General features: G+C 41.2%; 1 protein-coding gene across 1 annotated transcript in view; it reads left to right on the top strand.

Moving 5' to 3' along the window:
* Window positions 1-1,558: 1,558 nt before the first annotated feature.
* st6galnac (ST6 (alpha-N-acetyl-neuraminyl-2,3-beta-galactosyl-1,3)-N-acetylgalactosaminide alpha-2,6-sialyltransferase) overlaps window positions 1,559-12,239 on the top strand; it is a 26,229-nt gene continuing 15,548 nt past the window's right edge. Inside the window, 2 exon segments of the mRNA XM_034707554.1 lie at window positions 1,559-1,748; window positions 2,829-3,155. Of these exon segments, the coding sequence (XP_034563445.1) occupies window positions 3,028-3,155 (128 nt within the window). The 5' untranslated portion in view covers window positions 1,559-1,748; window positions 2,829-3,027.

The raw sequence follows: 12,239 nt of genomic DNA, 5'->3' as shown, positions 1-12,239 counted from the left end.
TGTCTCCTCCTCTCTCAGTGTATTTCCTTTCTATTCACAGAGGAAACTGAAGCTGGGGAGGCACGCTGACCGTTGACTCTCACTTGGCTCTTTGGGCAGCGGCTGAGTGCCGGGGTGCTGCAGGAGGGATGGAGTGAGCGGCTGCAGGAGAGGAGAGGAGAGGAGAGCAGAGTCTTCCTGTGTGTGGGGGAAGTTCAGTCTGCATGTCCCTGCTTGTCACCTCGTGTTTCCCCTTATCTTCTGTCACGCTGTGATTCAGGGTCTCTACACACATAGCAGAGATCCTCGTGTTGCCTGCTCATGTCTGACTTTATTGCAGCCTCTCTCTCTCTATCTCTATCTCTCTCTCTCTCTCTCTCAATCTTTGTATAGCGCCAAATCACAACAAATGCTATCTTAAGACGCTTTTACAAACAGAGCAGGTCTAGACCAGAGACCCAACACCAATGGGTCTCTGTTCTCGCACCTTAATCCACCATGAGCATTGCACCTTGCAGAATTTAGCAAGTTACAGCGGCGAGGACAAACTTCCTTTAACAGGCAGAAACCTCCAGCAGGACCAGACTCATGTTAGACACACATCTGCTGAGACTGATGTCGGTCTGGAAAGAGGGATAGAGGAGAATAAGAGATAGAGGGAGCCGCTGGAGTCCAGCACGTCTGTGTCAGCTGGAGTCTGGAACGTCCACAACAGGAGGGACCTACGAGACAAGGGAGCTCAGGGACTCCAGAAAGGTCTAAGTAAAGAGAAAAGAGAGGGAGAGGAGAAGAAAGAAAAAGAGGAGAAGAAATGGTGAAGGAATGACAGAAGGAAAGGAGGGGATGAGAAAGGGAGACATAAAGGATGAAGAAACATGGAAAGAAGAAAGAAAGAAAAAAAGAAGGAGAGAAGGAAGGAAAGAAAAAGGAGGAAAGGAAAAAGGAATGAAAGAAAGGAAGACAGAAAGAAAGAGAGAGAAGGAAAGAAAGAAAGGAAGACAAAGAGGAAGAAAGAAAGAAAGAAAGGAAAAAGGAATGAAAGAAAGAAAAGAAGACCCAAAAAAGGAATCTACAGCAGAGATCCAGAGGAACCTACGAGACAAGGGAGCTCAGGGACTCCAGAAAGGTCTATGGTTAGTAACTTTAATGGGACAGGAAGAGTTAAAGTGAGAGACAGGCAGAGAGAGGAGAGAGAGGGAAAGACAGGATCCCACGGTGTCAGTCTAAGCTTATAGCAGCATAACTAAGAGCTGGTCTAAGCCTGATCCAGCTCTAACTATAAGCTTTATCAAAAAGGAAAGTTTGAAGCCTACTCTTAAAAGTAGAGAGGGTGTCTGCCTCCTGGACCCTGATTGGTAGATGATTCCAAAGGAGAGGGGCCTGATAACTGAAGGCTCTACCTCTCATACGACTTTAGGACTCTCACTCTCTATCTCTTTCTATCTCTCTCCCTCTCTCTCTATTCATCCCTCTCTCTCCCTCTCTCTCTCTTCTCTCTCTCTCTCTCTCTCTCTCTCACTCTCTCTCTCCCTCTCTCTCCCTCTCTCTCTCTTTCCTCCCCTCTCTCTCTTCCCTTCAGAGTTGAGGGGGTTGACCAATTGCCAGCAGCTGTTGCTCATTTCACAATGGTCCCGCCCCATTACAGTGCCGGGGCTGACAGAGCAGCCGCTACACACACTAGATGAGGCACAGAGCGACCAACTTAGAGGAGTGTGTTACTGTTAGAGGCATCACACAGGAGGGAGAGAGGGACCGAGGACTGACTCCTGGTGAGAGGACTCTAATTTTTCTTTCTTTTAAAGCTTCATGAAGGAGGTGTGTGTGTGTGTGTGTGTGTGTGTGTGTGTGTGTGTGTGTGTGTGTGAGAGAGAGGGGGGGACAGAAAGAGGAAGAGAAAGGATTGGTGACAGTCAGATGCATGACTTTGTTCCCCTCTCTGATTCTTTTACAGACTGGTGTGTGTGTGTGTGTGTGTGTGTGTGTGTGTGTGTGTGTGTGTGTGTGTGTGTGTGTGTGTGTGTGTGTGTGTGTGAGAGAGAGGATTCATCTCTCTGTGAGCTGTGTCACTTGTTGTAAGTGTTTTCCCTCCCTCCTTGAGTCTTATCAGAGTCCTGGTAGCAGACTTTATCACTGGATCACCGCAACACATTCTTTCCATTCCCCATTTCGCCTGAGCCAGAGCGACCTCCTCTCTCTCTCTCACACACACACACACACACACACACACACACACCAGAGAAACTGTATCACCTACCATGCTGTTACTTAGTCCGTTAGGATTAAAGCAGATCAAGACTTTATAGAAGTTTAAAGACCAGATCTGAGCCCCCCCGTCCCCGGGTTGTGCTTATGACTCCACTCACACTGAGGTGAGAAGTGGAGAGGGCTGGTCTCCACTGTGTATGCTAATGTCTTTAAGCTGTAGTGAGACCTCCAGAGAGTCTCAGAGTTTCCAGAGAGAGCATGTGTGTGTGTGTGTGTGTGTGTGTGTGTGTGTGACCGGCTTCCTGCATTTGTTGTCAGTCAGCGCAGAGATAGGGACCTAAATGTTGCCGGCTCAGCTCCTCCTGGTGTGTGGCTCTTCACACTTTGTACTGTGAAGCCGCAGAGTTTCCTCTTTGTGTGTCTTTGGGAACAACAGTGAGAGCAGAGAGGAGCAGGGTGTAAGAGGATCTGAAGATTGTGACCCTGCTCTTTGTGTTCAGGGTTCAGGGGCACGCGGTAAAGGTTTCATTAAAAAAGGATTATTTGGGACTGTGTTGACGCTGAAAGATAAAGTGTCCCCTTCCATCCTGCCCCCCTTTGAGTCTGTGCCCTCCTTCCAACTCTCTCTTTCTGTCCGTCTGTAGCTGAAGAGAGAAGAAACCCAAGAAGGACACTTTGACACCCAACCGCTCTGGACTGGTGACAAGAAGAAGACAGATCCTGAGCAGGACTACATCTTCGCCCGCCTCCATCCTCGCCTCCTCATGTGCTTTCAAGCAGAGCGGAGGGCAGGGCGAGCACACACATCTTACCTACGAGGGTCACACACACTTTGACAGAGGGATGGCGTTCCAGAGAAGGCTGGTGGTCGGATTGATGACCGCCTGCTCCCTGCTGCTTGTCTACATCCTGTGTTTGCACCTGGAGAGGCCTCTGAAGCACCTCCAGTTCTTCTCTCAGGGAGTGAGAAGGTAAGAGCACAAAAACAAACTTCATCAGATCACAGGGCGGGTAAAGCACGAGCAGGGAGAGTGTGTTACTTTGTTTGGAGAGTGTGTGATATCAGCAGACGGTAGATCTGGTCATGTGCTGACAGAATCTGGTGCTTCTTTTGGTCAAAGAGGATCCGACACATCCTGAAGTGTTTTTAGCTGCTGGAAATGTTTACTGCAGATGTGGAAAGGTTTATTTAAAGGCTGTTCTAAAGGAGCTGTAGGAAGTCTGACAAGATGTCACTTGAGTCAGGAGGACGGCGTGATAGAAGTCCGTAACAGGGCGGCAGATTTCTGGCTTTTAAATGCATAACACGGCTCTGCAGCTGAGCTGTGCATGTCATGTTCAGGGTTGTTATTAAACAGATTAATAGCAGCCCATTAAACCAATAACTGATATTTTAACCGATATGCATGTACAGTAAAAATGAAAAAACTGAGATTGAGGGTTAGTCTCTCAGAGCCAACATACATCTGAATAACTGACGTGTGATATCAGGAACAAGACTTTCTTGTCAGTCCACTGATCGTCCTTTGGGGGAGGGATTTGTTCAATCACTTGACTACACGATTAAGAGTCATCACTATCAGCGCCAAAACTACAAGTATGTTTCAAACAGAAGGCCAGACATGCTGCTCATATGTTGTGTCTAAGCTGTAGCACAGCCCCATAAGGCCTTAATGCTCTACTACCCTGATGTAAACACACTCAGATGACAGGTGGCGTCTCATAGAGCACGGTGCAGTTTGGTAGTTTGGGTGCTAGCTCTGCTTACATTAGTTTTAACGTTAGCCACACTCAGCTAACTGATTTTTGACATAATTTAACTGTAGACTGTGATCCTCCTCGTCTAACACCGTGAAATAAATCGTTCAACCTGAGGTGCAAGACTTGAGTTTGAGTTCAGGGGCGAGAACCTCGGCTCATCTCTGAAACATAGAGTATGATATATGCATGTAAACAAAGTTGAAGAAGATCAAACGTGTTGTTCTGACACATGAAGGTTGAATTTGAAGGTTGCAAATTTTTGCTTTATAAGCAAATTTTCACGTTTACCATTAATTTTTCCCTTCTGATGTAAATTTTCATTTCCTTTTTTTTTTTGCTTTTTGCTTCAGACGTAAATTTTATTTTTTTCATGTTTTTTTTTGTTTCAGACGTAATTATACATTTCTGATTTGCGATTTCGCTCCGGATGCAAATTTTGACATTTTTCATGTTCATATTTCGAACGTAATTTTTTTTTTGTAATGTTTTTTTCTATTCAAATGTAGATTTAAATTTTTTTTTTTTTTTTTTTATTCAGACATGAATGTATTTTTTGTTTTAACGCAAATTTTTCACTTTTTTCATGTTTTTCACTTTGAACGTAAATTTTTTTTTTTTTTTTGTGATTTCGCTCCGGATGCAAATTTTGACTTTTTATATGTTTTTTACTTCAAACGTAAGTTTTTCGTTTTTTTAAAAAAAAATTCTCAGACGTTAATTTTCTTTTGCTTTTCTCACTTTTTTGCTTCCGATGCAAATTTTCACTTTTTTCATGTTTCTGGCTTCAAACAAAAAAAAATCACTTTTTTCAAGTTTTTCATTTCGAACATAATTTTTTTTTTTTTTCACTCCAGACTTAAATGTTAATTTATTTTTATGTGATTTTGCTTTCGGATGCAAATTTTGACATTTTGCATGTTTTTATCTTTAAACGTAATTTTTCAATTTGCTTCAAATGCAATTTTTTTTTTTTTTCACTTCAGACGTTAATGTTCTTTTTTTTTGATTTACTTAATTGCTTCGAATGCAAATTTTCACTTTTTTCATGTTTTCTACTTCAAACATGTTTTTTTTTTGTAATGTATTTTTCAATTCAAACATAAATATCAATTTTTTTTTATTCAGACATCAATGTATTTTTTTTTTACGCAAAATTTTAACTTTTTTCATGTTTTTTACTTTTAATGTAAAAATTCTTTTTTTCATGTTTTTTTCTCTTCAGACTTAAATGTTAATTTATTTTTATGTTATTTCGCTTCGGATGCAAATTTTGACTTTTTGCATGTTTTTATCTTCAAATGTAATTTTTCAATTTGCTTCAAATGCAAATTTTAATTTAAAAAAAAAATGTTTTTCACTTAAGACTTTAATGTTCTTTTTTTAAATTTTGATTTTTTGCTTCTGATGCAAATTTTCACTCCTTTCACGTTTCTCGCTTCAGACGCAAATGTTAATTTCTAACTTATGTTCTTTCGCTTTTGACGTTTCGGAGAAGTTGCCATTTCCTTCATATGTTCATCAGTCCACGCACACACACACACACACACACACACACACACACACACACACACACACACACACACACACACACACACACACACACACACACACACACACAGTGACGTTCTCAGCTTGCTTCAATATCTCCAATCGGGTGCAGCAGCGTTACGACTCCACCGTCACGTCTCTGTGACATTCACATCCCAGGTGTAGATCTGAAGTCTGAATCTTGGCGTTATGAAAAGGGCTAAAGATGACTCATGACTGACCCTGATGGCGTCCGTCTTTAGACTCCTCTGGTGTGAAATACTCGCCCTCATCCTTCAACCTTTAATCTCTTTGTTTGTAAAACAGCTTTTCTGTTACACATTAACCGTCTGAGATAACGCGCTGACCTTGAGCCCTGATCGCACTGTCATCAGAGTTATTTCCTCAAACTCCTCCACAGAAGGAGGATGTTTTCACAGGCGTGAGTGTAACTAACACTCCAGGAAGCTGTGTGTGTGTGTTCGGTGTAATCATCAGGTAAAAATGATCCTGGATGACGCATGATGTGTGTATTGTTCGTCAGAGCTTTGAGGAAAGTGTCCTGGTTGGCTTGTGTGTGAACAGCATTTACTGGACACTGCTAATTCAGTCTGACTTGACGCAGCATGGCACTCACTAATTATGGGATTGTTTAGAAAGAAAGGGCTGAACCTCCCAAACACCCTCAAATTAGACCGACTCCTCAGTTTCTTTGAGCGCTTCAACTCTGTGTTTCTCTTTAAGGGACTGTTTTTGAAAACAGGACTCAGGCCAAACACTGCCAGGAAATGTTTCCATTCCATATGATCCGACTGCTCTGCATGTTTGTGTTGTTTCAAACTAAATCACAGACAGATGAGGAGAGCAGGCGCTTTCAGAGACGGGGGTTGGAGGTCTAAACTCTGAGATCATGCGCGGTAAAAAGAAGTTCCATGGTTTTTGTGTAACCAGCACTTATTCCCCGTCTCCTTGTATCATAGTGGTCCGAACAAAGACGGCACACAGCGCTCAGGCTGCACTAATGAAAAAAAGCCCCTGGAGTTATTCTCCTGGAGGTGGTCTCTTACACGTGTATGTGAAACGTTAGCTTTGTTATAGCGGGCGGCGCTCCAGCTTTAAAAGCCAGATAAGATGCATTAAGTCTGGGGGAAGAAATGGAAAACATGGCTGTTCCTCAAAGCTGTGTTTCAGAGTCTGAATGGTAAATTTGGGCGGCTCTCTAATTTTAAAAAGCTCTCTGTTAATCTGAACCCTCGGGAGAAAATAACCATCCTCCTCACTCCCCCGCTGAGGCTGCTGTTTGATGTGGGAGACCTCATTTATTTTAATGGGCTGTGGAGGAGTTAGCATTCAGAACATTTTCTCCAAATAACATTTAAATATTCCACTTAAAGGGCTCCTTTTTGTTTTTACCATGACCCTGAGATAAAATATTAGATCCACTCCCTCAAACTAAAGGAACTTTTAGTTTGTGCGCTCTTTGGCGCCCCCTGTGGACAAACCAGTACTTAATGATTATGTCCTGTGCATGTCAGCAGAGGAAGACATAGTTCTTACATTTATATTTTTATAAGCAAATTTTTATTTCTATTATTTTTTTCGCTTCAGAAACAGAATTTTGAATTTTTTTCTTTTCTTTTTCACTTCAAACATAAATTTTCTTTTTTTTCACTTTTTTCATTTTTTCCATTTTTACCATTTTTTTCATCTTTTTCATTTTTTTTCGATTCAGACGTACATTTAAAAATATCTTTGCTTTTCGCTTCGGTCGCAAATTTTGACTTTTTCCATGTTTTTTACTTCAACCATAAATTTAAACTTTTTCTAACGTTTCTTGCTTCAGACGCAAAATTTTAATTTTTTTCACATTTCTCACTTCGAACGTAATTTTGTAACTTTCCTCACATTTCTCACACCAGACAAGAAATTTTCACTTTTTCTTTTTTGCTTTATTCCTTCTTCCTGTTCGTCTGCCATGTTTGTTTACACCAAAGTCACGTTTTACTACGCGAGAATTGGAATATTGAGCGTGAAGAACCTGATACTGTGCTGAAGAATGGGTTAGTGTGTGGTGTGCTCCATGGTGCACACCACACACTATAAGATCAGAAGAGAGAGATGGTGTGCGATCTGTGTTTTGTTAGCATCAAGTGTGTGGTCTCTAAATGTGTGAAGGTTTGAAGAATCCTGTGATGTGTGCCAGCCTTAACCCAAACCACTCTGCGTTCTTGCCTAACCCTAACCCACAGTATCTGTCAGTGGACTTCAGTCCTAACCCTAACCTTCTGCATCATAATGCTGTTATGATGTTGCAAACTTAAGACCTATACATTGTAGGTTAACAGCAGCTTTTGCTTTGCAGACGTCACGCAGCACAGATAAGAAAGTCCTGGCTGGAGGTGCTAGCTACACCCAAGTTAAACCGTAGTAACAAAGATAAACCCCTGTCCGTACCTCTCATAGCATACTGTCTCTGTGTCCACCTGAGGATCATTGAGACATTTCAAAGGAGGGATTCTGTCACTGTTAGGACTGACAATAAAGTTCATCTATCTACTTATCTGTCTGACACTGACCTGGTTTCACCGGTAATGATCTTGTTTTGCTTTGTCGGTCATAAAATGATCCATAGCTGTTTCATAACCACTAAAAACTCCTCACAGGAGCTTTAAGGTCAGGACGGTGGAGGAAAAAAGGAGGTGAATACATTGTGATCTGTAACTTTACAAAGTACAAATGTAAAACTGTGCAGTACGAAGAGTTGAGGCAAACTGTAATCCACTGTTTCAGTTTGAGTCTTAGTTCATTCATCTTCCTCTCTTCACACTCTGTAAGCACAGAACTAAAAACACACACATGCTGTGATTTCACTTCTGTCTCCATCTGCAGTTCAACCTTTGATCTTTGTTTAACATTACCGGTTGTAGTTGCACGTCAATTTAGCTGCTTTATTACATTTTGAGCCTCGTGAGCGGACTTTATGAGGCTGACTGAGAGCTGGTAGCAGCATCTGTGTCAGGCTTATAATGAGGAGGGTGACTTCTCCCTAAAGGACGACAGGGTTTCTGTGTGTCTGACTGAAAACAGCAACAGTTAGTCTGAAGTTTGAGGAACACTGAGAGGTTTTAAAGCGGGAACTGTTTGCTTTCTTCTTAGATTTCAGTAGCCTGTTGCTCCCTCCATCATTGAGAATCATCCATTACTACTTCTGTCATGTGATCGGTTAAATATGCCTCATGCAGCTTCATCAACTGAGGGAAAGATGTTTCAAATGTCTACAGAGAAGCTACAATAATGATAATAATAATAATAATAATAATAATAATAATAATAATAATAATAAGAAGAAGAAGAAGAAGAAGAAGAAGAAGAAGAAGAAGAAGAAGAATCTTTAATTCTATAGCACTTTTCTAAACAAAGTTACAAAGTGCTTCAGAGAAAGACACAAAAATAAACAGAAAATAAAATTAAAAAATAAATAATAATAAAATAAAACAGAATAAACAATAATAATATAATAATAATAAAATAGAATTACAAAAATAATAAAAAAAATGGAATGTAAACTTTAAGTTGTTTTTTTTTAACAATCAATCACTAAAGCAGAAATTTGGAAGACAATAAAACTTAAAACTTTCACTTTTTCCAAACATATCCTAATTGATCCATTGATATATAATCCCAGCCTTAAAAACAGTTGTTACTTCCTTTTTCGTGACAGCAACCTCAGTTTTTGAAAATAAAGCCAAGTTGGAAGTGCAAAAAGGTGCAGTTCATTCAGTGTCCACTAGAGGCTGACTCCAAAATGCAAGGAATCTCCATTAGGTCCCATATTAAATGTCTGTAGCTCAAGTATGTTGTCATTCCATGTCCTGTATAATAAATGGACGTAGTCTCTGTGATGTCACCCATCTGTTCCTGAAGCCGACTGACGGTGGGTGCCATATTGGAAATGTTGAACTCAACCTAACTTCCTCTGAGCTAGTGTGAGGTAAAGAGGCGGGCCTTTAGCCTTCTTGCTAACAGCTACAGGGTTCCCCGCCTGTCAATCAAGCCAGCCACGCCCTTATTTGGGCAAAACTCGTAAGTTTAATATCTTGGAAATAATACAGACTTATAAATAATTCACCCCCCGTACAGTGTGTCCAAATAGATAAACTAGCTACTGGGACCTAAACTGTTTTTTGAACCAGACTGTAAACATGTTTATTTCTGCTGTAAAGATCGTCTTCTTTGAATGGGTGTGTATGTGGTTTCCTGTGTTTCTGCAGCCAGCCTCTAGTGGACGCACGATGAACTGCAGTTTTTAACACTTCCGCATGGGTTCCAAATTTTAAGACCGGAGGTTGCTGCTTGTGTCATACACACCATAAAGGGGATAAGAGTTATTATAACTCATATATTCAGATAGTTTAAAGCAGTTTGAAAGGAAACTAAATCTCAGCTCTGCCTTTCTGCTTGTGTTTGGAAAGTTAGGTTGAGTCAGCATTTCCATCACGGCGCCCGCCATCTTTGGGCGTCAAAACTTCTCCGGAGAAATCAGTAAGTGACGTCAGAGAGACTGCAGGGACAGAGGGATGCATACGTTTTAAAGTTATGCATACATTAGCATGTAGGAGCACAGCTGACTGACTGACAGGAGGCTGTAATCCCGCCTCTTCGTCTGAGTCCAGGTTGATCAAAAGTTAGATTCTCTATGTTTCAAAACATCCCTCCAGAAACCAGCGAGTGACGTCACTGAGACTAGGAGGAACTTCACTACTTCCTGTCAAAGCCACATGCATCTCAACCAGAGAGAACACACAAAGACCTGTCAGCTGTGAAGAGAGGAAGAAAACAATGCTCGTGTCAGACTCCATCATTCCTACGAAGCAGCAGATAAAACAGAGTTCAGACTTTCAGCCTCCGCCCTCTTCTTCATGACGCTAATAAAAAGCCTCACTGTGTGAAACTGAGTCATAAATCAACATATTTTTCTACAACAAGTAAATCCTCCCACTTTTCCTGCGTGATTAATGTGTTATTGTGCAGAAAGTTGGTGGAGCTGGTTACCCACACTGGTTTCAACCACAGACATTTCACTGAGAAATGAAACCGCTGACTATTTCATGGAAATTCATGCACTTTATAAAACCCTGGTCTGATTCCTCTAAATCAGGGGTGTCAAACATGCGGCCCGCGGGCCAAAACCGGCCCGCCAGAGGTTCCAATCCGGCCCGCGGAATAATTTGTAAAATGAAAGGGTTACATAGAAGACATTAAGACTGCAATTTTTCAATAAAAGTAACTGCGATTTCAGATTTGTCCTCTAGGGGTCGCATTAAATTATATTGTTGACGGAGCACCTGAAAGGCACTTTTTTTTCCTGGGACTTTTTTCTTAAAGTGAGGAAATAGATTAGGCTACTTGCTGTTTGCATAATCCGGTTGAGATTCATAAAGACTTTTTAGAGCACTATAAGATGATCCACTAAATAGTCAACTTTACCTTCTTCATTATTATAATCTATCTTTTCTTTTGCAGTAAACATTACACTCGGTGTCAGGTGAATGGGTAACCTGTGTGTTTGGTGTGTTGGCAGCAGGTTTCAGGGCTTTAAGAGTCAAAGATTTGGCCCACTATGAGACTCATCATGGCAGAAAATACAAGAGTTCTTGTAGAAAGATAGTTCATTAAATGTGAACATTTTCAGAATGTGCTTGTACTTTTTTGCACTAAAACAAAGGGGAAATTTAGAGTTGTCATTATTTATAGGTTGTTATGTTGTGATTTTACTGGTCCGGCCCACTTTAGATCAACTTAGGCTGTATGTGGCCCCTGAACTGAAATGAGTTTGACACCCCTGATCTAAATGAATCTCATGCATCCGTATCAGAAGAGTAACTTAAAGCTCAGCAAGACCACAGATTATTTCCATGAAGGTATTTTTATGTCTGAAACATCCGCTGCAGAGTTAAAGATGGCCTCCGTCTATATTTATATTTCCCCAGCAGAGTTAAGTGAAAGGGATATGATCTTTTTAACTTGAGAATTTAAATCTGCATAGAAATAAGACCTCTTTGACCAAAGGGGGCGCCAGAATCTACATGAATCAAAAACTCCTCACTGCAGCTTTAAAAAAAAGAGAGAGAGATTTTGCTTTTTCTGTTTTCAATCAATCTATCACAGAGTCAACAGAGCCGGTCTAGACCACACTCTCTGTTCTATTATTAACAAAGACCCAACATCAAGACCGGATCAGATCCAGTCCCCTCTTACAGACAGGACTCAGTCTGATCTCATCTTAATCCACCATGAGCAGAGCACTTTGCAGCATTTAGCAAGTTACAGTGGCAAGGACAAACTTCCTTTAACAGGCAGAAACCTCCAGCAGGACCAGACTCATGTTAGACACACATCTGCTGAGACCATGTTGGAGAGAGGGATAGAGGGAGATGAAGAGAGAGAGAGAGATGATAGTGGGGAGACGGATAGTAGTAAGTGTAGCCGCTGGAGTCTGGCACGTCCACAGCAGCAGAGATCCAGAGGAACCTACGAGACAAGGGAGCTCAGGGACTCCAGAAAGGTCTAAGAAAAGAGAGAAGAGAGGGAGACCAGAAGAAAGAAAAAGAGGAGAATATATGGGGAAGGAAAGGACAGGATGAGAAAATGAGACATAAAGGATGAAGAAACATGGAAAGAAAGAGAGAAAGAAAGAAAGAATGAAAGGAAGGAAGGAAACAAAGAAAGAAAGAAACAAAGAAAGAAAGAAGGAAGGAATGAAAGGA

Source organism: Notolabrus celidotus, chromosome 18 (genome assembly GCF_009762535.1).
Source record: "Notolabrus celidotus isolate fNotCel1 chromosome 18, fNotCel1.pri, whole genome shotgun sequence".
Taxonomy (NCBI): domain Eukaryota; kingdom Metazoa; phylum Chordata; class Actinopteri; order Labriformes; family Labridae; genus Notolabrus; species Notolabrus celidotus.
This window is presented reverse-complemented; position numbering and strand designations above follow the sequence as displayed.